At 42.1% G+C, this 24,079-nt stretch overlaps 4 protein-coding genes across 6 annotated transcripts in view; 2 read left to right on the top strand and 2 right to left on the bottom strand.

Moving 5' to 3' along the window:
* Positions 1–125: 125 nt before the first annotated feature.
* On the bottom strand, positions 126–3,673 carry LOC135939862 (intraflagellar transport protein 74 homolog). Its single transcript, XM_065484461.1, has 10 exons — positions 3,277–3,673; positions 2,916–3,015; positions 2,636–2,824; positions 2,392–2,588; positions 2,148–2,324; positions 1,869–2,096; positions 1,482–1,681; positions 985–1,108; positions 707–931; positions 126–496 (listed from the first exon to the last, which is right to left on the bottom strand). Exons 1-10 carry the CDS (start codon positions 3,499–3,501, stop codon positions 287–289), a joined length of 1,875 nt encoding a protein of 624 aa, XP_065340533.1. The 5' UTR covers positions 3,502–3,673; the 3' UTR covers positions 126–286.
* Positions 3,622–6,068, top strand: ArfGAP1 (ADP-ribosylation factor GTPase-activating protein 1). Of its 3 annotated transcripts, XM_065484464.1 has the most exons (10): positions 3,622–3,779; positions 3,910–4,077; positions 4,132–4,245; positions 4,333–4,388; positions 4,452–4,586; positions 4,754–4,868; positions 4,922–5,044; positions 5,142–5,201; positions 5,362–5,516; positions 5,583–6,068. In XM_065484464.1, exons 1-10 carry the CDS (start codon positions 3,720–3,722, stop codon positions 5,716–5,718), a joined length of 1,122 nt encoding a protein of 373 aa, XP_065340536.1. In that variant the 5' UTR covers positions 3,622–3,719; the 3' UTR covers positions 5,719–6,068. The 3 variants fall into 3 exon arrangements, with proteins under 3 accessions (XP_065340536.1, XP_065340535.1, XP_065340534.1); XM_065484462.1 differs by having other exon boundaries at positions 3,623–3,779; positions 4,333–4,586; XM_065484463.1 differs by lacking the exon at positions 5,142–5,201 and having other exon boundaries at positions 4,333–4,586.
* A 1,244-nt stretch (positions 6,069–7,312) lies between these two features.
* LOC135938528 (mucin-2-like) lies at positions 7,313–10,447 on the top strand. Its single transcript, XM_065482204.1, has 11 exons — positions 7,313–7,461; positions 7,523–7,665; positions 7,980–8,051; positions 8,115–8,249; positions 8,336–8,491; positions 8,549–8,641; positions 9,090–9,401; positions 9,632–9,841; positions 9,931–10,035; positions 10,091–10,186; positions 10,242–10,447. Exons 1-11 carry the CDS (start codon positions 7,447–7,449, stop codon positions 10,294–10,296), a joined length of 1,392 nt encoding a protein of 463 aa, XP_065338276.1. The 5' UTR covers positions 7,313–7,446; the 3' UTR covers positions 10,297–10,447.
* Positions 10,448–10,515: 68 nt separating this feature from the next.
* LOC135938529 (nucleolar protein 58) overlaps positions 10,516–24,079 on the bottom strand; it is a 28,387-nt gene continuing 14,823 nt past the window's right edge. Inside the window, exons 2-6 of the mRNA XM_065482205.1 lie at positions 15,777–15,839; positions 14,611–14,902; positions 14,369–14,520; positions 13,932–14,134; positions 10,516–13,674 (exon numbers count right to left, since the gene is read on the bottom strand). Of these exons, the coding sequence (XP_065338277.1) occupies positions 13,377–13,674; positions 13,932–14,134; positions 14,369–14,520; positions 14,611–14,902; positions 15,777–15,839 (1,008 nt within the window). The 3' untranslated portion in view covers positions 10,516–13,376. The remainder of the gene's footprint in view (positions 13,675–13,931; positions 14,135–14,368; positions 14,521–14,610; positions 14,903–15,776; positions 15,840–24,079) is intronic.

The raw sequence follows: 24,079 nt of genomic DNA, 5'->3' as shown, positions 1-24,079 counted from the left end.
TTCAATCAGCTAGGCCATAAAACATGCTAACAATCTGAACGATAAAAATATTACACTGCGAAAATGAGAATAATGAGAGCAGAGCGCATGGCTGGGGCAGGATAAGAGACTGAAACTCGTCCTCATAGAGGTGTCTCCAACACAATACGCTAATGTATTGTTTATTAATTTATTTTCAGTCTATCAGAGGTAAAAGCACTCTAAATATTTTGGTAAAAGATATATAAGACTTAAATTATTGTAATTTCTAGAAGACACAAATTTAAAAAATATCCACGTAAATATATTAATTATTTGGCCTTATTTGCGCCGTTTTAAGGAACTGATTGTACTGTTCCACCATATTCATTGCCCTGTCTTTGATAGATTTATAATCTGACTGCGTTTGGTGTGCCGTGATGTAGTCGGTCAATGCCTGATTGTTTTGCGCTGCTTGGCTCCACTTGTGCTCTAGATGATTTAACTGGGTCCACACATCGTTCTCTAATAGTGCTTTCTGAAATCAATTTTTGCAAATAATAAATGAATATAAACACACAACGCTATCACTTAACTGGACGAGACCAACACTATTAAATTTACTGTATTAAGTAGGCTCCAAGTTTGATTGGCCTGTTCTAACTAAATCGGTTTAAAACCTTGGCTTTAGACAGTCAGTCTCGAAACTCCCTTATTTTGTTCCAATTTTGTGACAACTGTGATTTACCTCCAAGGAAATATATTTTTCTCTGGCGCTCTTTAAGAGCAGCTGCTTTTCTTGCATCTCTTTTTGGGCCTGATTCTTCTGAATCTCCAACTGCTTCTTACGCTCCTCCTCCTTTCCCCTCAACCCTGGCAGGTCAGACAACCTCAGTTGCTCGGTCTCCATTTCCTTCATCTTGGACCGCAAATTATCTGTTTCTCTCGTCACCTTTTCCTCCAACTCCAACACCTTTTGTGAGGAATCAATGAGTTAAAATTATTGGTTTGTTCAGCACTTCTTACTCTGGTCATTTGTGACTTGAGGTGCGCCTCCTGTTGGTTTAACCCTTGCGTAGTGAATTTAGCCTTTTCAACTTCGCCCTCCTTCAATCCAAGCTGCTCCTTTAACTCACCGTAGGCCTCAAGACTGAAATTCAAATTAAAAAATAAATTTGTTCGTCCTAAAATTCCCTTAAAATTATTTTTTTCTTCCAGCCCGTGGAAAATTGAAATCGGTGCAATTTTTGGAATATATTTAAATTTTCATGAAATAGTACGATTTATTAAATCATACAGACACCCCAAGTTAGGCTAGATAAAATTTGCTTACAAAATCCCGGACTTTTTACCCAGCTACTAGCCAATGGTAAATACCATCAAATTGAAAGTGGTATTTACTTACCACTTTTGGCGTAAATCACCATTTGGCAAAAATCTTCCAACATTTTGTCAATATATATGAGCACAAAGTTACCTACATATTTCTTTTAAGGACGTTGAATTATTTCCTTGAAACGCACCTTGGCAAATTTTGTGTTTTTTCCAACAGGGCTGAATAAGCTTGGAGTGCGGTGACGACCTCTTTCTCCAATTCGTTTCGTCTCGCTTGTTCTTGTTGCATTGCCAGCTCAAACCCAGACAGAAATTCCTCGATGGCTGCCTCTTTCTTCTTCAGTTCTGAGTACTGCGACGTCCGGTCGGAGTTGTTTTGTTCCAGTGCCTTGCAAGGGAGACAATATCTCTTTTTATAAGCGTAAGAAATAGGTAAGAATTTTTGCACGTTAATTTAATTTATGTCTCAAAATAGGTGTCCAATAATTTTATTTCTCAACGCGCCTGCCGTGTTCATGATCACGCTGTGCCGCTACACGTGCATTCAGAGCGGGATGCATTATTGTTACACCTACCTGTGTTGCTTGCGAGATGCTGTTCTGCAGGACGAGGATGGCTTGTTTTTCTCTCTCGCTCTGTGCATCCAAAGCGGCAAGCTCTGCGTTGTGTGACTTAACAGCTGCCAGCAAAGAGTCCCTTTGCTGGCCTGGTGATTGTCGGTTGCGCTCCTCCTCGGCTAAAGCGTCCCTGCGGACAGTTAGATCGTGCAGACGTCGTTGCAGCCGCAGCGACTCCTTGTGGATCTACGATTTTTGAGCATTTTACATCCGGACTCTTTCGATTTTGTTGCAAACCTCGGATTGCGCTATTTTCTCTTCTAATTCTTTCATTTCGGCGTTCATGGCGTCTAATTGTGACTGCAGCTCGTCTGCCTTGGCGTCTAGTTTAGTTGTATTTAGCTGCAGTCTAGCGAATTTTTCTTGACCTGCCATGTCCAGTTGCAAGACCAATTTTTCAGTTATGTGCTGCTCCTGTGCTCCATACAAAAAGGAGTATTGAAATACGGCTACAAAAATTATTTTTCTCGCACCAACCGACCTGTTTTAGTTTTTCCTTCAGTTCGTTGGACTCATCCTCAAGGGTTTGCTTCTTGGCAAACAGGGACTCCACCTCTTTAGAAATTTTTTCGCTTTCGTGCGCTACATCTGCGATTTCCAAATTCACGTCCGACACTTCAGCTCCCGTGTTTAGTCTGTCCACTAGCAAGTTATAGTCCGAGAGTTGCTCTTGCAAACCTATCAAAAACTTAAAACATCAATCAACAATTGAACTTGGTGCGTACCAGTCAACTCCTCTGCTAATTCTCGGACCCTTTTCTCAAACACCTGAGAGGCAGCCTTTTCCGCTTTTATTTCTTCGCTCTGGCCTTTCAGCTTTGAAATCTCGCTTGTTAGCTCTCCCATAGCAGATCTTATAAGACCCATGAAATATGACCGATCCTGAACCTGCCGATGGGAAACTCCAGCAGCGCCTGTTTGTATTTTACAAATTTAAAACTATTCAAGTGTGACACGACGCAAGTCTCAAGATTGGTAATTTTTCAAGTCGCTTCAGTTTAATACCTGTTCCAATGGGCTTAAGCCCTGTTCCCTTAATGACAGTTGTCGAGGGTGGTCTTACAATTCCTGTCATAGGCCGGTCTGTTGGAACGGCAGACATCTGCTATTGGTGTATATTTTGAACATTAGAACTACGAACGATTTTATTTGTAAATTAATCTGAGTGAGAGGAGATTGATTGATAATTGGGATAGTTGTTAAAAAAATAATTATGATACGCGGCTAAATAACGTTCAAACATTTTTGATCGATTCACTATTCAGTTAAGACTAGCTTTGGCTCATTTGCTTTGTCTTACTTATTTCGTGTGATGAAAAATCAATATTCGTGGTTGATCTTACATAAAATAAAACAAATGTCTTACTCTGTCTGACTCTTTTGCTCCTCTTCTAGAAATCGGCCTAGAAAACACGTCCTCACTATTAGTCGCTGACATCGCTGCTGATCCCCTCCGCATGGCGTCAGGAATACTCGGTCTATCCTCGGCCAAACTCCTTGTGAGCGGTCGTTCCTCACGTGTCCAACGCGTTCGAGGCCTCTCGTCGGCGCCCACTCTCGAAACGGGTCTGCTGATATTTCTCTGCGACATAGCATGAGAAGTGTAATTTATTCCTCGATTGGATTTGAATTTTATCAGCCCCAAGTATATATTATTATTATTATGGTGTGTCACCCGTACCCATGGCGACGCCGCATTCCATTATTCCACACCTCCTTCGCGCCAAATCCATTCAAAACGAGGCCAGTTTGACGTCATCAGCGCTGCAGCAGGTTGATGATTACGTCCCAGCTGCTGTGTTGGTTGACATGGCAAGTCCTCGCACTCGGAAGGTGCTTCAAGACCTTAAAATCAGGGATGCAAATGGGGTAGGTCCCTTTGAATCAGCTCATTGGATTCATCAAATTATTTTTTACGATTTAAGCTTTTGCAGTTATTTATTGACTTGCGTTTAAGTGATAAAAATATTGGTGTTATCGTTGGGCTTTTTCTATGCAGAAATGCTTTGAGTGCGGGACGTACAACCCCCAGTGGGTGTCTGTGACCTATGGGATTTGGATATGCCTCGAGTGCTCTGGCAAGCACCGAGGACTTGGCGTCCACCTTTCGTTTGTGCGTTCCATCAGCATGGACAAGTGGAAGGACAGTGAACTGGAGAAGATGAAGGTCTTATCAACATCCGACCTGTGAGCGTTCTTGTGCACTTTTATCATTTCGTAGGTGGGAGGAAATCAGAGGGCGAGAGAGTTTTTCGACACTCAAGATGATTGGGACGAAACCCTGAGCATCCAGCAGAAGTATAATACAAAAGCAGCGGCCCTTTATCGTGACAAGGTGCGTGTGTTGGAACTGGGTCATGCTCGCTATGAGTGCAAAATTTCATTTAAAAACTCGACCTGATAACGACTTTGGCCTTTCCAGATCTCCACCTTGGCGCAGGGGCTTCCATGGGATGAGGCCAGTTCTCCAGCCCAAAAGTACAGTAGCGGCATTGTCAATTCAAGCTCGCAGCGATCTCTAAAGCAAAGCTCTGAGTCTAGTGGTTACAACAGCTACCAGAGTGATTTCTCTGGTGGGTACCAAGGAGCAGAACAGAACTATCAATCGCCGGAATTCCAAGACCAGAAACAAGCATTTTTCAACCGAAGGCAAGAGGAAAACGCCTCAAGGCCAGAGTACGTTTGCTCTCAACTGTAAATAATTACAAATCGCGTGGAAAATCTTTTTCTTAAAACTGAGCAGTGTTGCTGCATTCCATAAACTTTGTGTATGTTTAACTGTAGACGTTTTTAGTTTCGAAGTCGTCTCGATCTTATGCTTTAGAGTTTTATCTATTTTTCAGTCACTTGCCACCATCTCAAGGTGGAAAATACTCAGGGTTTGGTTACACCATGGATCCACCACCAAGAAGCTCATCACAAGAATTTTTTGGCAGTGCCATGGGCTCTCTAGCTTCTGTAAGAACTTAAATCCTTGCTCAGTCTTTTGATTGAATGTTCTGGTGCCTCAGGGGTGGTCCGTATTTTCATCATCTGCTTCCAAAGTGGCCAGTAAAGCTACAGAAAATGCCTTAAAGATAGGGTCAGTGGCGACTCAGAAGGTGTCTGAAATCGGTGCTACGGTTGGTGAAAAGGTAATAACAACAAGGAGTTTAAATTCCCTGCACAATGCTGTTTTTATCACTCCATTTTGTTTCGTCATTTTTTAATTTGTTTTGCTTTCAAATGTAGGTCAAGGAAGGTAAACTGCTTGAAGACGTAGGCTCGCAAGTTACCACCTTAGCTTCCAAGGTTGGATTGCAGTTATTTTATTTTGAACATTTTTTTTATTTCTTTCCATCTGCTTGAGTAAAAATTCATTTTCGCTCACTTTATGGAAATTAAATGCAAATTACAAGTTATATCAAAGCCATGTGTACCAAGCAATTTAAAATTTTTTTATCATTATCAGATGGGCGAGCTAGGTAAAAAAGGTTGGACCGACATTGGCCGAGTTCTTTCCCCCAATTCAGAGCAGCCGCCTAGCAATTTTGACCCTTATCAGAACTCCACATCATCTCCAACGTCGCCACGCAATGAAAAATCTTCCCTCACCGAAGGGGGCAGGTAAGACAGGATTGTTTTTTTTGCAAATAATGTCATCAATAATTCTGAACAACTTCATGTTTGCAGCACTCGAAAATACGAAGAAGAGCAGGGCTGGGATGACTGGGGCGAGTCCCCGGTAAAGTCAAACGGCGTGACAAGTGGGTCCAAGAGTAAACCCGGAGATGACTGGGGCAACAAATGGGATGATGCCGGCTGGTAGTGAGCTGCATCCCTGAATGTTCACGTTTTGCAGCGGCCAACTGATTACAGAGCTACATTATTTAAAATTAATACTTGTGATGAAATTCGCTGGTTGAAGCAAGTTTTTGACATTAAGGAAATAGTTTAATCTGGTTTTGATTTGAATTATTTGTTATGCTGACTCTTTGCTTGAGTCGCATTGCAATCTCTCTACGGTGTTATCAAATCGAAAATAATTATTACATATTCTCCGCTCCATTCCTCTCTTTCTCTTCGTCCGAAGGTCCAAAAGTGACTTATACCTATAGTGAATGTATTGAAAATGTCAAAAATTATAAACAATTAAAAAATTTCTGAGCGCACACTAAATTCAGATTGTGTTTTATTCACATCTTTGCTATTCTTGGCAAGTGACACCATTTACTTGATCTACCGCTCGGCACACGCCTGTCATCATTTGCTAATCAGTAATATTTACTTTGCAGAAAGATTTTGTGACGGCATTGTGTTAATTGTCTCAGGCCGTGGCCGAAGTCAAGTGTTAATTGACTTTGGGATTCACATTCTCAGAACTGAAGCGCAGATAGAGAAATTGCTGGAAAACGCGGCTATATTTCGCAACTGTACAAGATCCATCCAAATAAATTTTAATCTAATTATATAGCGCGTTGAATCTTTAAAAACGTCTCCATCCTAGTGGAAGAAAAGATCGGATATTTCCTTGTCGAAAAAGTCGATTTTTCATTAATGCCATCTAGATTTGCCTGTCAACCGCAGCCCTATTTCATGGAAAAATAAAATCTGATTTTGATCATACTATAAATTAACTAAAGGCAAAATATAATATTTAAAAAAAATGATGAACAGTAAAGTACTAATATCATAGTTCAAAATCGCTTTGCTGGTGGGTGAGTGACGACCTTTAGAACGAGATTTCTGATTGAACGTCTGATTTTTCTTTCATGAACAAATCCCCCAGTTCTACCTTTAATTTGATCTCATCTACATTAATCAATTTAACTGATCATTGATCCACACAGCACAAAATTTTCCTCAAAATCAGCAATTAATTTAATAATTAGAAAAATATTATATTTTAACAAGTGTGGTGCTTGCTGAAATCCGTGATGTGAATGATGGAAGGGTAATTTCTATCAAATTAACCACTATATAGCACACACAGGGTGAATATGTTTTGTGGAAGCCTGAAAATGTTGTGAATAATCGTTATTATTTTTGCAATAGATATAGCATGAAATATTAAATTAAACACAGGCGAACCAATTATTCAAATTTTTATTTCACGTTCTAATCTCAGATATAGTTGTAAATTCATGACATAAAAAAGTTAAATCTTAATTTCAGACTGTAAACCATAGTTTGAATTTGTTTTTAAGTCCTGCTGAGGTAGAAATGCATTAATAACAGAAATTGGTAAATATGGAAATCTTTTTCATGGATAGAAGCTAAATGTGTTAAATGTTGAGCCTCCATTCATTCAGCTCAACATCGAATCGGTTGCTGCTCTGACACGTTGAAGTGCGACCAAAAACGCAGATTTCGCTTAAACAAACAAGAGACCATGTCTGCATGCGGGGTCAGTTGCCTTCGCGTCGCCCTCACCGACTAAGCGTGACTAAGAGGTGCGCGAATTGGCGCTAATTGCTCTAATTGGTGCGCCAGGCAAGGACGGCCTATAAAAGCGGCCGCACCGCCGCTCAGCCAGCATCTTTCTGCGAACTTAGACATGGCTCACACCAAGGTACGCAGCAATAGTCTCTTGAGCTCTTGATGGACCTCACTTGACACTGTTTGCGTTTCAGATTGCGGTAGGTTTGTTGCTGGCCTGTGCCATCTGTGCCCACGCCTTCCCTGCAGATAATGTGCCTACCTCGAGGCCCTCCTTCGGAGCTGGCTCCTCGTCTTTTGAGCCTGTGAAGCCCCTCGGTGGATCGTCAGGACCAGGGTGAGTGTTAACTATACTTTATTCTTTAAATTTTTGGTAAACGTTTAGTAGAATTAAGATAGGAAAAAATATGCTAGCTGATTTTTTGTACACGTTTTGGCGTTTAATTATTAATCGTCTTTAAAAATTGATTTTGCTTCAATCGTGATATAATTTTACTCTGCAATTTATCTGCCATCTGCCCTGATGTTCATTAAAATTTTGACAAAAATCTGGTATCTTAGGAAAATTATTTGAAATTAATACATTTTTCACACGATTTTACTCAATAATTTCTCCGTAACATCTTTCGAATATATTTTTGTTCCTTCCAGCAGCTCTGCTGGAGTGTTCATTCCTCAAGGAAACCCCAACTTCCTTACTGGAACTACCGCTGGACGTTTCATGTAAGGATAACCGTTGCATTTTCCCGCGCGCACCTTTTACCCTTGTGGTGAATTTATTTTCAGTCGCGATGACCAAGAGGCCGCTGCTCGCTCTCCCCTGAGTGGCACCACCGTGCTTCCCTCTTCCACCCGTAATACCCGTGAGGTTACCAACTCGCCTGTGAAGCCTCTTGCGGTTGCCTCCACCCTGCCACCAAGGTACAGGTTTTGGTACAAAATTAATTCTAGTGATAAGTTTTGGACTCGGTTAATAAAAGTACTATTCTATTTGATTGCTGCTTCAGGCGCGATAATCGTGATGTCACCTCTCCGAGGCCTGTTGTCCTGCCTGGCTCTCTGGCTTCTTCCTCTGTCTCCACGTCTGCTCCCAAGAACAAGCGTGAGGAAGCTACCACCGCCAAGCTACCCATTGTCTCCAGCACCGTTGCTCATCGTGAATTGTACTGCCAATGAAGGGGTTGAAGTTCAATTTATTTATAGTTTTTTTTATTTGATAGGCGCGAAGCCACCACCGCCAAGGTCATCGCCACTGGCTCTCCCAGTCTTGGAGCTAAGCCCCTGGTCCCCTCCACCGCTGCCCCTAAGAACAAGTAAGTGGACACAACATTTAAATTTAAAACCTAACTTGAGCATGCGTCAAAATAAGTTTCCTTAAAAATGGGGCGCCTAATGACGCGTATTTATAGGAAATGATTCATGTCCTGCAAAGTAATTGGTTGCTTTTGATGTCAGGCAACATCATTCGAGTGAGGGAGTCGTCGATGTGGATGATTATGTATACTAGAGAGCCTTATTGAATTTAGCAAACATGTATAAAGAATTCCACCGCCACGCAATCATAATACACTTAACCATGCTGAAAATATGTAAAATGAGTACTGTTAAATTGCAATTAATTCAAAATAAATCTCAATCAAATAGAAAACAAATTTTTAAATTAAAATATAATTAAATAAAAATCTAAAGCACCCACCAAAGGTAAACACTGAATATTTAATTGTCGCTTGCAAACCTGACTGTAATATTAAACGCAACTAGGCGTGAGTCCTCCACCACCATCGTCGCCCCAATTCAGCCTCTCTACAACGGACCGTCCACCACCGAGGCTAAGCCTTTCTTGAGCATCTCGCACAAGAACAAGCGCCAGGCCCCACTTTCTCTTGACTCTGGTTCCGGAGAGGAAGCTGATGACGACAACGGCAACCGCCAACTGTTCCAGCAACGGCCCACCCTCATCCCAAGGCCGAGCAACCGCCCCAACCTTTTCCGCAGGACCACCACTACCACCCCCAGCAGCGACTCCACCACCACTAGGGCTACCCGCACCACCACCGAAGCCTCCAAATTCAAGTAATTTTTCTGATATTTTGTTTCTATTTAGTTTAAAACGGATTTATTGCTTCAAAAGCCTTTGCGTATTCCAAAAAGAATTCATAAAAATAAGCAATTAGAATCGAGGCGTTAAGTGCAGTTTGATCAACTAACTTTAAGTTTCATAATTTTCTTCTAATTCCTCTGTAGATATAGCTCATCACATATAAAAATATTTTCATGAAAATTGTCATATTTCTCATTCTCAGGCGTGATACATCTTCCACCACATCCAAGTCTCTCCCAGATGTGTACTCTAGCTCAAGCGTGAGGCCCATTGTAAAGCGCCAGGATGATGATGATGACTCCAACCGCCAGCTGTTAAACCGTCCTACCGTGTTCCAAAGACCCCTCCGCAGAACCACCCCTGCTACCAATAAGGCTACTGAGGGCACCAAAGCCACCACCACCAGATTCAGGTCAGTAATTTCTCATAACTGCCCTGTTCTCCCGCCAAACTGTTTTCTGCGAAGTTTGCAATGTGGTCAATTCTCTTTATTGCTTTCAGGCGTGATGTTTTCGGCACCACTGAGAGTTTCAGGCCCTACACCGTTGAGTCCTTCAGTGGATCAGAGTCGCTTCCCGGTCAAAGCACCTACTTTACTGGCACCAAGTAAACAACAAAATTTACCCGTGGCTTTGGCTTATTGTATTGCTTTTCGTTGCAGTGTGAACGGCCAGCGCCCTGATGGCCAGCAGTTTGCAGGCTCCTCCATCGCCAGCACCTCCTTTGGCACCATCCCCCATCAGGCGCAATACAACAAGTAAGTACGATTTACTTTATTTCATTTTTTTACCAAATGGAACCTTAACTCTCAGGCGCCAAGCTGATGACGATGATTCGTCCAGTGGTGAAAACAGCCAGGAGCAATAAACTACGGTTTTCACCAACACCCACCGCGATTTTTCTGAAGAAACAGAAAATGTATCAACGGAAAACTGTATTTTTATACAATTCCTAACTTGATGAAAGAGAGGAGATAAATAAATTTTTACTTCTTTTGCAAGTTAAGATCCCAATGAAACTCCTGGAATTTTATTTAAAACATACATATATGATAACCAAAGACCCTAAAAAAATGAAAAGCGGTTTTGATATTTTTCTTTTTACTTTATTCTGCAATCATGTCATCTACAACTTCATGTATTTGGCACGTTATGCATTATAGCACCGTCTTTACTATTATGATTCATTAGTGTTACATGAGATACAGTTTTTGTTTCGAAACTATTTTCGCTGGCATGGAGCATTCACTCTAATGCATTCTTTTCCTTGCATGCACTCTCATGATAATTAATTCGTAGGCAACGTAGCATGATGTTACACAATTTGTATATAACAACTCAACGAGTTCATTTAACTAGATGCCGAGCGGTCGAAGCATCCAAGTTTATTATTTATCGATTTTATCAAAAAATATAACCGCAAACTGGCTGTTAATGCATGAGTGGTGCTAAAAAGCAAACTCGGGACCTATAGTGTTTCATTAAAAATGAAAAATCCCAATAGAACAATTTGCTAGTGAGCCATCTGGAGGCAGGGGGGGTCGATATTTCCTTATTCTTTTTAGATCATGAGAGTGTAAAAATAAGGAAGACTTAAACGCCTCTTGTTTTTCTTGAAAATGCGCAACGTGTGGGGTTGCATTGTTAGATTTTTGGAATGGTGGAAGACAAAAAGCACGAAAATGCTGCAAGCGAATCAAAGGAAACTAGGAACATGAAAAGGTTATCAGAGTAAAACTATAAATCCTCCTTTTCTCTCTCACGTCTCGTTATTTCGTGAATTTACGCAGAGATATGTTGAGAGAGGAATTCAGTCACGCTTTCAATTGCTCGATCGCCCACACAACACCACTGCGACAGCAAATAGTCGTGGGAATTTTGAATTAGGACGAGAGGGACGCGTTCACGACAATCAATCAATTACTTTGGGAGGGATAATATTATTATCTCTTTTCCTATAGTCTTGAGTACTTAACAATATAATATATCGCACGAGCTAACTGTAAACTACAAATATATGTTGGTGGTGTATTTATATGTGGAATTTTTCTCTATCTTATTCTAACATGAGTAATTTTATTGCCGAACGACAGTTACTTTCTTTCTTTACACGTTGAATAATTCTTATACATTTTTGCTCGAGCTATTTTTCTGAAAGATTCGTAGAGGAAAAACAGATTTCACTACGCTGTCCTACGGAAATTATCATAGGTTTTTCTCCTACGGGATAGAGAGAAAGAGACGATATTTTAATCGAGAAAAACGGACGTCAGAACTTTTTAACGCTATATACGCATACTTTGAGTGGAATTTTGTTTTTATTGCGTCTTGAGCATTCTAAATTTACGCATGCTGGTAGACTGCATTTTAAATTCATTTCATGATCTCTATAACCCTTCCGGTCTTTCCTAAATTTAAACGATCATAGCGACATCACTGCTCGATTCAAATTTAAAAAAAATGAGAGCAAACTCACGGAAACTCGATTGGATTATAATTTAAGTAAATGAAAAACTTTTTAAAAAGGCGTGTAATTTCAACAGAACATAATCATAAGAATGTTTGCACCTAGTTAGAGACATCAAATATAGCTCTTAAACTGATGACTATAATACACACATTGCGTATTTTACTCTGACATTGACCTCTCTCTAAAACAGTGATTTCCCATGAAAATTCTAATAATCATCATATCGTTTTCTGCATTGAATTGTACGCGTTTTAATCTCCGTTCGCACAACAAAGCCCTAATTTCGTAATTTTCTACCAGGGAGACACCAGAACTGCTCTTCTACTATACAGGGATTTTCTCGGACATAACTACTACAGAGTAAAACAGCCTGTGATGTTTCTGCTTCCTTCGCAAAATTGGAAATCAAAATCGTTCTCGTTTCATCCTATTAACAAACTTTAAACGCACGACGCTCACCTACGGCGTTACAAAGTTTAAGGACTCCAACAATTTACAGTTTATTATTACTCTAATTATTTCATTTTAGAAAATCAAAATATATTGGCAACTTTTATATTCTCATACTTTAAATACTTTCGTTTGAGTTTCAAATGTTTCTTCTCTTAAATTTTAAAATACTCAGCAGCTTTCTGCGATGTATAAAATTAAGCTACTAGGGTAAAAACCACGTAGCCTACCGTAAATTTTCTGATACTTCTTTCATATACGAGTTTCTCTTTTTGATTATTTGTGTACATTTAGGGATATGACGTAGTTTAGCATTTTTAATCCTCGTTCTAGAATCCGGTATGCGCGCTTTATTAAATCTGTTGATCCTGCTTATCTTTTCGCTCGCTGCTTACAGTTAGTGACTTTTTTCACTTTTTCATACACATAATTTAACCGTGTACGTGGGGATCTGCTCAAATCTGCTGACGCTGTGTGCGCATGTTTCTTGCTGAGATTGTGTGTGTAGAAAAATTGACTATAAAATTTGCCGCAAGCACATTATCATTAGTATTCATGTGTGTAATTATAATCTGCCGTCCTCCTTCATTATTCACTACGTGTGTAATTATGGAACCCACCGCTACGCAGAATGGGGCCTTGCTCAGCATTTTATTGCTCTTGTGGCTGCGAAATAATATTAAATTTACGCACTCTGTCTCCCTAGCTTGTTTTTCGCGCGCGCGGGCGCAGAATTAAATGTGTCAAATTCGACCGGCTGGAGTCGTGCGGTATGTGCACCAATCTGAAAACGCAGTTTGAGCAAAGGGGCGACTCTTTCAAGCGTCTCACTATGAAAACCGAAATTCTTCCAGAGGACGCGTTTCTCAAACCAGCGCTGATTATCTGCCGGGCGAGAAAAAAGGGTGAACGCGCGACGCAGGATGACATAAACACGGGTGTGGGAGGGGGAGGGGGTGATACACATCTAAAAACCTACTCGACTTATAGCAAAAGGGTTTCGAGGCAGAGGATTGCATTTTCAAGGCTCAGTCGGTACTAGCAGCAGCCGCTTCTTTGGTGCTTTTGCCTTTGCTCTTGTTGTGCTCCTTCTCTTCCTTTTCTTTCCTCTTGTTCTCCTTCTCCTCTTTCCTTTTATTTTCCTTCTCCTCCTTCCTCTTGTTCTCCTTTTCCTCCTTCTCCTTCCGCTTCAACTCTTTTTCCTCCTTTCTCTTATTTGGGTCCTTCGGTTTTGCCCCTTTCGCCGGCGATCTTGACCTGAAGTACGACGATGATTTCTTCGCAGGCGCGGGGTTTTCCAGTTGGGTGACAATTTTTTGTGCGCACCTGGGAAAAACAGCCAATTTTAACCAAGAACAAAAATTCCGCTATTGGATGCGATAGACAAATTATTATGTTGGGTATGCAACCTGCGCAGCACGAAAGCGCAAATAAATATCTTCGTGGCTGCTGTCATGAATGAAGCCTCTCGCGTGACTAAATTTGGGACCATGTCAATTTGAATGAGCTGACGAGTGAGTGACCCTCCGGGTTCCAATAAAATTGCAAAAAACATCCCGAAGAGTTGTGAGAATTGAACGCACCTGATTCTCGTGGACGTTGAAGGCCTCTCCTTTCCGCTCGACTTTTCTCTGCTGGCTCTGAATTCTCGCTGGAATTCCTGAATGGGTGGCAGGCGTCCTCCCGTTGAGGTCGACCCTGCCGACGAGCTCGCCACACTGTTCAGGGAAGAGGGCCCTGAAGAGGAGTTCGCCGCCGACGGGTCTTTGTACTCTTGCAGTCGCATCTGCAAAACAGCGCAGATATTCATTAGCGGAGAAAGTTAATTGCTCATTCTTACTATCCGAGTCTTGCCATCAGTTTTAATTATGAAGAGGGGAGATTAAGCATTAGGCAGGAAAACGCAATTTCATTCGGCCCGGGAAATAAGTCAATATTTTCCCAGCAGATGAGTGCAGAGAGCCGCGCTCAGCAGAATTGAGATGACGGATGCCAGATACAGAGAGAAAATCAAACTCACTTTCATTTGGTGCGTTTGGGACCGTTTTAGGGAGGCGCCCGCTGGCTGTCGGTAAACATATTGTCGCCCACTGCTGCTCGAAGAAGTGGAGGCTTTGCTGGAGCGAGTCGAGCTGACGCTGCTGTTGGTCGCGGAACTCACGGAAGACATTCCTGGAGGAAAGGAATATTTAAATGATGCAACAAACACACCTAGAGAATCTGACGACATCTTTTAAAAGTGTGTAATAGTGTTTTATTTACCTGAGAGTGAAGAAGTTCCCGAAGACATGGAGTAGAGCGAGGCGGAGGCGGGCACTTCCCACTTACCACCCACCCCCATGCAGTACTGTGAGGCAGACGTGGGCAGCGTGACTCCACCGGTGACCCCCTGCTTGAGCCGCAGGATCTTGGACCTGCAGATGACGCATCGGAGGGGCAGAAGCCGCTGCGACACGGCCATCTGAATCGTCTTGACAAAGCACTTGCGGCAGACCACTCGGTGGCCACACGGGAATGTTTGCATTGTGGCGCGCGCGTTCACGCAGATCACGCACTGAAACAAAAATCATTATTCAAGCTTGGCAATGAGAGACGATCGGAATTATTTGTTTCTCTACGTCCTATTTATTTTTAGACACGAAATGAGCTCACATGAATCACGCAATTTTTATACTGTTGTGCTGCATTTGAAATTATCACCTTTGGAGCCCCTCGAAAAACAACTCAAATTTTTATTTCTGCTGATTTATTGTCTTGTTCGCTCACAAGGCGTACAGCAGTTTTCAAATAAAAATATATTTCTACAGCAAAAAGTGAGTCTGACTAAATAACAAAAATTTTTATTTTTGAAGCATTGGAAATTTCTTTTTTTTCACACATTTTCCTTTTAAAAATATGCATGGAATAATTTTCAGCGCGTCTTTGAAGTATGTCGTTTACACCGAAAGAGTTGCTTTCAAAAGAAATGATGTCTTTTCCTCTCCGTTATAATTTCACGCTCGAAACCATTTTTTAAATTCGTCATCTTGTTTGAATGCTCGTGCCAAAGAGATATGGATCCTCTCAGCCTGACACTCCACAATCGCACAATTTTTACTGGAGGCGCACGCGAAATCTTGTGTGCAGTAAAGGAGCATTGAAAGCAGCGAGTAAACCTAAAAAGAGCATCAAAGTAATATCTCCAAGTGAGCGAAGAGTGGCTGCGAGCGAGGACGTGGCGTGTACGCCGCATTGCACCAGCCCAGCCAGCCTCTCAGCCCGTCGCGCGTTCGTCCTCTCGTCGGCTGTGCACATTTCTCCATTTGTAATTTCACTGTGTGCGACATTTCGTTTCTATACACATTTTTTCGTTCGGCTGCACACGCGCCAAGTTTTCCTTCATCAGAGAGCCGGCGGCGCAAAAAAAAAAAGATTAAAACTGGGCTCACCTCGTCCTCCTGAGAAGTCGCTATTTCGGGTTCGTTCTCCTCCAGCTTGCACAACAGCTTGTCCTGAAACACAATTACCAGCACCACTTTAGATCAGAGTGCTTCGAGATCACATATATGCATGGTGTTCTACATCGGGATGCTATTCTCATTTGAATTGCCGCTTTGATCTTCCTTGGGATTTGTCGCGCGTGAAAAGCGGGTCCGCTTTCGTTTCTGCCTCGCAAGAACCGCCGTCGGCGACAAGTTTTTGCCTTTGATTCACGGCTCTGCGGATATGCAAATCTGATTCGCGGTGGATTTGACCAAGCGTAAAATGCGCTGATGCCGGGCTCGAGTTATCAGCGCCGCTTTAATGCTATGCTAATTTATTCTCGTCATTTCCCTCCTTTTCGCTGCAAAACGCAAAAAAATGCGGTTGCTGGCGGGCGCATTTTTTTCTTAGCAAAATTTTAAGCGTGGGCAGATTTATGGGCGCATGATGGTCGAAAAGCGTTCGTTTGGAAAAATAAATAATAAGCTGTATGGGCCGTTAATAGCGGATGCGTTGGCAAAAACGCCCTGCGCTGCTCGAGAGATTTACGGCTACAGATACTCGCGGTTGGAATCATCGATGCGCGCGTACTCGCCAAATTATTGTTTTTGTGCGCGCTCACTAGACATTTGCGGTTGGTGCAAAGATTATTTGTGAGAGATCTTATTGTTCCAGCACAACAATAGTTAAACGTATTGTATACAATGACAGACAAATCCACACAAGGTTGCTATAATAAATGTGTTTCTCAACAATTTCTATATGCTTAAATTAATAAGGGCTGAATATTTAAGAGGTTTAAAATTTTTTAGCTTCCAATCTTAAATAATCTTAATAATCTAACGAAGGAGTGTCTAAATCGCATCGAATTATTGATGTCGAAAAACATAAATCAACACCGAGAACGCAAAGTTATGAGTAAGTTAAATTAAGCTCAAAAAGCCACCCCCGGGGCAGGAGATGAGTTCCATTCCCCTATCGCAGGGCCTCTGAAAAATCTTAATTAACCATAAAATCTGCTCGAAAACTGGGCCAAAGTAGGCCAATTTTAGGGTATCTTTGGCTTCAGGGTAAAAAATTAAAACCCCTTGAAAAAGAGACGAAAAATAATTTTAGGTTTATTTTGATATGTTATTCTACATTAAATGGGGCACATTTTGGCATTTTAAAAGATACGTGGGGAATATTTTTAACTAAACAGTCCCTTGACCTCCAAGCACAATTATTGAGAACACACCTATTGTCAGTAAGCAAGTGTTTTTGCTTATTTCGCAATTTAGTAGGTTAAAAAGTGACTGAAAATGTGTCAGCTTAGGATTGATGGTTAAAAGGGGAATATTAGCATTTGGAATCCCAAGCTAAATTTAAAATTTGCAATTCGACTTGTAATGAGCGATCAAAACAAATAAATAGTCAGGCCCCCGTCGTTGGCCAGTGCAGAAATCACACGAACATCCAACCCTTCGGGGGTCCTTCGCACGTCCCTCGGGGGCGCGGCCGCAGCCAATGCTTTGGGTCGGTGAGTGCCGCCTCTTGCAAGCACCGTCGACGCGGGAGATCAATACAACCCTTTACGGCCGTCTGCATTAGCTGGAGAGCCGCTCGGCCAGCTGCACCCAAGGGGCCCTTTCTTTCCCCTGTAGTCTTTAGCCGCCCCCTGGTTAGCGTCAAGTGGTCCGCACGACACGTGTTTCTGGCCGATCTCGGCGATAGTTTCGAGAGTGAACGCCGAACTTTCTGTTAATTAAAGGCTTCCGCGACAATGAGCGGGCATTGTTGCAAAGTCCCGGTCAAGAAGGTCCCGTTTCGTCCTGAGCCTAGCAGACATCGCAGGCGAAAAGTCGTAAAAACATGGTGCGCGTTATAAAGTAGCGCAGTTTCGGTTTCAGTGACAGAGTGTTTTTACGACTCGTTGAATAATGAAAATCCTTCTAGTTGCCAGCTCTTTGGCCAACTTTTCGGCTGGACTAATAGCCCAAATGAAAAGCGCGCCGAACGTAAATCAGAAGCCGCGATTCGCAATCAGCCCGAGCGACGGAATCGCAAGAAAGTTTGTGCACGAAATAGATAGAATGCGTTTTTTCACTCGTAAACCCTGGAGATAAGAATATAGCAAGTTTACAGCGGGGGAAATGAATTTCAGAACGACTCCGCCGGCGTGGTGCGTTGCTCATACAAATGAGTGGCTAAAGAAACAAACAGCCGGCAACTTTTTATATCCGCCGGACGGCAACTTTTGCCGCTATGCTGCGAGAACAAATGTGGAGCTGGCAAACGATCACTCCCAGCGGATGCGTAAAAAACTGAAATTTTAATTAGCGAGAGAGGCGTACATGCGTGAATGAAGCGCACGATTTTTTTTACGACGTGAGTTAAATGAAAATAACACTGCATTAATGCATGCTGGCAGTGTGTGTGTGTAACAGCTGGATAACAAAGAGAACGCGGGGTGGCTGTCCTTTTTAGATTTTTCAATTTGGGGCCAATGCTCATGTCAAGTGTTCTCATCTGCACGGACATTTCACTATCTGAAAACAATGCCTCTTTGATGTCTCACGGTTGAGCCACTTCATTCTGCCCATTTTGCTCTCAAAGAGAAGCAATTATGTGGCCCGAAAGCAATTATTCTGGACACAGAATGCAACCGGGCGGAGAGCCGTGCGGGGCGGGTTGCATAAGCCGCTTTCCTTGCAGGCGCTCTTTCTCTCTCCCATGCTGACCGACAGCTCCACTGCGTTGAGTAGGAAATGAGGTGGAAGCTAAAAATTGCTTCATTTTCGTGCGCCTTTGTCTTCACTTCTCGCTCAAGCTGGGCGGGCGTGCCACGATTGGACTCGCAGGTCGTCAATCAAAGCGCCCCACTCGCACGCCAGATCTGATACTATCTGCCGAGGGGAAATTAAAAATTGAATAATCAGGAAGGGCATCACGTCGGCCGCATGGTGGATCAATTTGGACGTTGAGGGAACGTCTCTTATTGCCTTGGGACAGCTGTTTCGACGCGGTTAGAAGGGAAAGCTTCGATATTTAATCAGATATGAATTTTGACGCGCACAATGCCACAAAAAAGTGTCAGCAGTTTTCAAAGTTTTTGTTAGCTTCAGCGTTGCCGTTTTTAGAGCTAAACGAAAAGTTTGTTTACAAATTTATTTTTGTTTTACCCGTAATGTATGTTTATGATGACTAGTGTTAACAACTGTTGTTTTTTCCAAGATAAGTTTTCATCAGAGTGAAATGTCGAGATTTTTTTCGAAAAATGGTTGTTAGATATTTTTCTGTGGCAAAATAGCCGGTTTAAGACGATTTTTTTCAGTTGATTTATTTGACGTAGTTCATTCCTATGTTGATGAATGTTGGATTTTAACTGATTTAATTTATCAGTAGCAGCACAAGAGTTTAATGCTTTAAATATAACATTTTTAAAGTATGAATTATGTAATTGTACTTTATTTATTTAAATAACCTTTTTCATATTTTGTCTAGTAAAATCAAATAGTATGATTTACGCTTATTTGATGATAGTCTAAAGATGATTTGACGCTAAGAGTTTAATTTTATTTGTAAGAATTGAACTGCGAAATTCTATAAATATGATATACAGTAAAGCCTTGATGAAATGAATAGCACGTTTAATGGCAATAAATCAACTGGAGCCAAATTTTGACTCAGACTTAACGAAATTCTTTCTCTTGTGTTCACCAAAGAGCAGAAAAAATGAGTTTGTGTCTGCAAACAATGGGGGCGACGTAACGACAATAAACCCGTCGTCTTCTGCTCTTTCAAAATGATTTATCACCTCCCGAAAAAGCATCTTTCTGAACTCGTAAATTCACTGCTTTCCTTCTCGCGCATTCTTAGCAACACAAAACGTCCCGTGACTCACACAGAACAGCAGCGTGTGCATGTAATTTTCCGAGTCAGGTGGTGAGCACAAAAGACAGACGCCGGCGAATTAAAGAGAGAACGGGCGGGCGGGCGGGCGAGAGCAACCGGCGCTCAATCGCGCTCTCAAATGGCCCTGTACTGCGAAACAAGATTTTTAATTAAACGCCACCAAGCAGCCACTCAAGTATGTATGAGAGTTCTCTCTCTCTCTCTCTCTCTCTCTCTCTCTCTCTCTCTCTCTCTCCGCACCGTTAATTACTCGTGTTTTTTTTTCACCGCGCTCTCCGCATCAATTATTTGAGCGAAAAATAACGAGGTCGGATGCGGCCGTGCGGAAGCGCGGAAAATAATAACGAAAACCTTGCCGGCTCTGCCTGCCATCGATTGTGCTCTCGGCGAAAACACACATACGGTTTAATAATATGCAGTCTGATAAATGGGTTAATGAACGGGAAGCCGGCACAGAGGGCTTTCCTCCCTTTGCTCAGCGCAGCATATATTACATTTGGGCGCTGTTACTGTGCACTTTGTTGCGGACAAATGTGTTTGTGTGTAATTTAAATGTGTGTGTGTACGGTTCCAATCAGCACCGACCGCTTTATAAATTTTATTTCGCATTTAAAAATTAATCCACGTGTTTTAGTGTGATTTATGCCAGATAAATATTTTCTATTAAAGCAACATGGTGGAAAAATTATTAAGCTTCACAAATGTTAATAATACATTTTTTCAAAGATCATATTAGCGCATTAATTCATTGTAAAGTCTGTTTTATCGATTGAATGATCCCGCATCATTTGGGAGCAGCTGTCAACACCCGCACACTGAAGTGCATCAAAGCCAAAGATAATTATGAAGCCGCAAACAAACAAAATATTGATCAACAGCAGCCACTTGTGTGTGATGACGATAAAAAGTAACACGATGCGTGGCGGCAGCAACATGACAAAAATGCTCCACGCAACATCAATAAAATTTGCCTTCCAAATGATGTGAGAAAGACAGCAGAATTAGCATTTCGCTGGCGAATTAGAGCGTGCGAATGCGCCATATTCGACAACGCTCGGGGGCAATTAATCGCGAAATTAATTCACTGTGTCGTATCCCCCTCTCGCCCGCCGCACGAGGCTTTCGGGCAGTCGGTTTTTTGCAATCCCAGCGGGAGGCGAGGAGGCTGCTGCTGCTTTTTATTTGCTCCTCGGTGACGTCATTCAGGGACCGTTCGAGCGGACGGGCGGCCGAGCAGCCGAGATGGAGACTCACTTCACGGCCCAAATTCCCACCGGCTGAGAACTATTTTCGCCTCTCTCACCTGAGTGGACCGACGTCGGCCGCTTTGCAGTTTCATGTAGAAGCAAATAATTACCCTCTTGGGCCGTGAGTGGTCCCTAAAATATGCTATAGCATAAATGCACGCGTGTTTAACAACTAAGTAAGAGCATCTTCCCCACTTGAATGTGCAGAATGTAAGGAATAATAACAACTTTAGTCACTCCACTCAAAGCAAGTTTGTAACTCGTTTAAATTTTTGCCGGGATGACGAGGCTAATGGACATCTTGTATCGAATTTTTTCTCGAAAAATAACAAACTTTAATCTATTAGAGACTGTAAAAAACATTCCAGCATGTAGAAAGAACAATTATTGTTCCTTGAATGTTGCTGAATCCCACTTTTTAGTTGTGAATTTAAATTATTTGATTGATGCCAGTCAAAAATTGAAAATCATTTAACTCATGTGTTTAAAAAGTTGTCAGAAAGACAAATGTTACTAAGATAGTCGTTATATTTTGGCAATTTTCTCGATAATTTTAAGTAATTTACCATTTTTACGGGGCAGATTCAGTTTTCTCTCAACCTTATTACAGGATTATATTCCTATTTACCAAGTTGGGAGACAGTTTTCATGATTGGTTTAGTATAAAACATTTGCAGCTAGTGACTTTGGTTGAAATTAAATCCTAAATGGATTGGTTTATATAATAAAAACAAGGATTTTTTAGTTTCACTGCACATTGCTTTTTAATCAAAAATATCAAGCATGACTATAGACCGGCAGCACTTCGATTTGGTCTGACCCAGAAAAGTAAGACATGTTTTATCCCGGGACATTTATATAGCGGTGGCAAGATGCGTCTGCTTTTTACGGTGCACAGCTTCATATCGGTGACCTTTTCATGCTATTGCATTTTTGGTATGACACATTTAGAGCGGAGCAAACAAAGTACACCGCAATATCGACGTTCGTCGGTTAGCATTTTCGGAGCGCGCACGTATTGAAACAAAGGGCAGACTGGCTTACGCTGAACTAGCATAGTGAAGGCACTTTTTCAGAGCGTGCGTGATCCTTCTTTACGGCGCAATGTATCTTCGGGAATGAAAAACGTCGTTCGTGTACATGGGTAAGCCGTGTGTTTTCGCGTTCGCGCGGCGACGAGAGGATGCAAATCTGGCGTCAACTCCATTCCATCACATCAAGCCAGGTGGAATGTGCGTGGGTGGACCGAGCAGTCAGTCACACGTACGCCAAGAATGATGATGTACGCGCGCGATATGAAAATATTTGCATTTACACAGTGCGAACGCGAACGTAGTTGTGATAGGACCGAGTGCGCCCTCTCTTTCTCCTCTCGCACTGCTGCTGGCAGAGGTTTGCGCGAAAATCGATTCGCGGTGTGTTCGCTGGCGGCACTAACTGGGACCCTTGACACATTCACACACCAACAAGTACCACTCTGCTGGTGCGTCCCAATTATTTGTGTCTCAAAATGCCAGTCTTGTCAAGTCTCTCACTCCAGTCTGGCCACGAATCGACTTTCGCTTACGGGTCTGTTTGTTGAGCTCCCTGTTTTTTGTCCTAACATAGCACAGAATTATAAAAGGACGTGGGTGTTAAAAATACAAAATAAATTCAGAATAATTGGAATACTGCGTAAGCGGACAAGCGCTGAGCAAGGATAATCTTGCCGATACATCGAGACGTCATCAGTGTTCAAGCTGAGAAGGAGTAGGGAGAAGCAATGATTTTTGGACCACGTCGATTGTTCGGTTTGATTAAATAAAACAATAAAAGCTGGACAGCAATCACGGTTTATATACGCATCCTTTTCTTTGAACCCTAAGCAGGAACGTCACAAATTTACTTTGCGCAGCGCATGTCTGCTAACGAGGAGGCCGATTCCAAAGATTCCGACGACGCTCTGATTTTTAAAGTAAGCTGAATTTTTTGACATCTAAATTTTTTACACCAAAACCACAAAAATATATCATTCTTTTTTTCCAGTTGGAAAATCCAACGTCAGCTTAATAATGCAATAAGATGGTCCACATTCAGACATTTCCAAGTAAGAAAACAATTCCTGGCATGTATGATGCTGGCATTTTTCCAATTCGCCAAAAGGGTGAATTCTCCGAAACAACAAATAAAAAAACAACATGATTAGCGTCTAAACCGTCCAAGACGATGTGCAGGAGAATTTCGAAATTCGGCGTGCTCGAGATATTGCAAAAAATATGGCTGTCGTTTTTGTCGCTATGCGCCATTCTGGAAGACGACGTGTGTCTGTCCATCGCACCGCAGAGATGACAAGCCAAAAAGTAGAAAAATTGGATTATTCGCGCGCCATTTGTTTGCTAACACTTTGGTGGAAATTGAGATATTTGCCCAGCTCTCTGGCTTGTCAACTGTGCGAGTTCGAAACACCTCAAAATGCGACAGCGATGCGAATCCTGTCGTTCGAGATAAATTTTGTGCGATATGGAGGCTTGAGTGCTCATCAAATTGAGTGCAAGTATTACGAATGCGAGTGGAGGAGGAAGGCACTAAAAGGATAGTAAAAGCTTTTCATGCTCAAAATTCTCAAGTGTACGAAAGATGGCTTCAAGCCTACTCTTAATTTTTATTTAAATTAATGTGTTTGTGGTAGTTCAATCAGTTCAACAATATTTAACATAATTTAAAGTGACATTTCCTGGCGGCAAATAGAAGTATACCCTAACGGAGAAAATTCCGGGGGGCTCCTCGCCAGTAATCAGCAGTGGTTCCTGAAGTGAAAGAGCGCCAATGAAGGGTGATAATTGAATCCGCACTCTAGCGCAAAATATTCGATCTCCTGGCAAAAGGCACACACACTTGGGATGGGATGAACGGGAGCTCCTTGTCGCACGCGTAATCAAATTGGTCGGGAGAACAGCAGCAGGCGGATTCAATTTGGACGCTGCAGAATTTGCGAGAACGTAGCTTTCATCAGAAATTGTGTGACGCGCGCGGGGGTAATTTTGTTTGCTGCTGACTGGCTAATTAAAAGCCGCCTTGTTGCCGCGTGCAATTCGCACACGCCTGATTAACCAACTTACGCCTAGCTGTTGCTGCACTGTAGCTACCCT

Source organism: Cloeon dipterum, chromosome 3 (genome assembly GCF_949628265.1).
Source record: "Cloeon dipterum chromosome 3, ieCloDipt1.1, whole genome shotgun sequence".
Classification (NCBI taxonomy): Eukaryota; Metazoa; Arthropoda; class Insecta; order Ephemeroptera; family Baetidae; genus Cloeon; species Cloeon dipterum.
This window is presented reverse-complemented; position numbering and strand designations above follow the sequence as displayed.

Bases quoted from the DNA above. Each gene is read 5' to 3' on its own strand.
- LOC135939862 (XM_065484461.1), bottom strand. From the start codon at position 3,501: ATGTCGCAGAGAAATATCAGCAGACCCGTTTCGAGAGTGGGCGCCGAC. The intron at 3,016-3,276 runs GTAAGACATTTG...ATACACCAATAG, and splicing joins GAGCAAAAGAGTCAGACAGA to CAGATGTCTGCCGTTCCAAC. The intron at 497-706 runs GTAAATCACAGT...AATTGATTTCAG, and splicing joins AAAAATATATTTCCTTGGAG to AAAGCACTATTAGAGAACGA.
- ArfGAP1 (XM_065484462.1), top strand. From the start codon at position 3,720: ATGGCAAGTCCTCGCACTCGGAAGGTGCTTCAAGACCTTAAAATCAGG. The intron at 3,780-3,909 runs GTAGGTCCCTTT...TTTTCTATGCAG, and splicing joins AAATCAGGGATGCAAATGGG to AAATGCTTTGAGTGCGGGAC. The intron at 5,045-5,141 runs GTAATAACAACA...TTTCAAATGTAG, and splicing joins GTGCTACGGTTGGTGAAAAG to GTCAAGGAAGGTAAACTGCT.
- LOC135938528 (XM_065482204.1), top strand. The intron at 8,492-8,548 runs GTACTGCCAATG...TTTATTTGATAG, and splicing joins ACCGTTGCTCATCGTGAATT to GCGCGAAGCCACCACCGCCA. The intron at 10,036-10,090 runs GTAAACAACAAA...TTTTCGTTGCAG, and splicing joins ACCTACTTTACTGGCACCAA to TGTGAACGGCCAGCGCCCTG.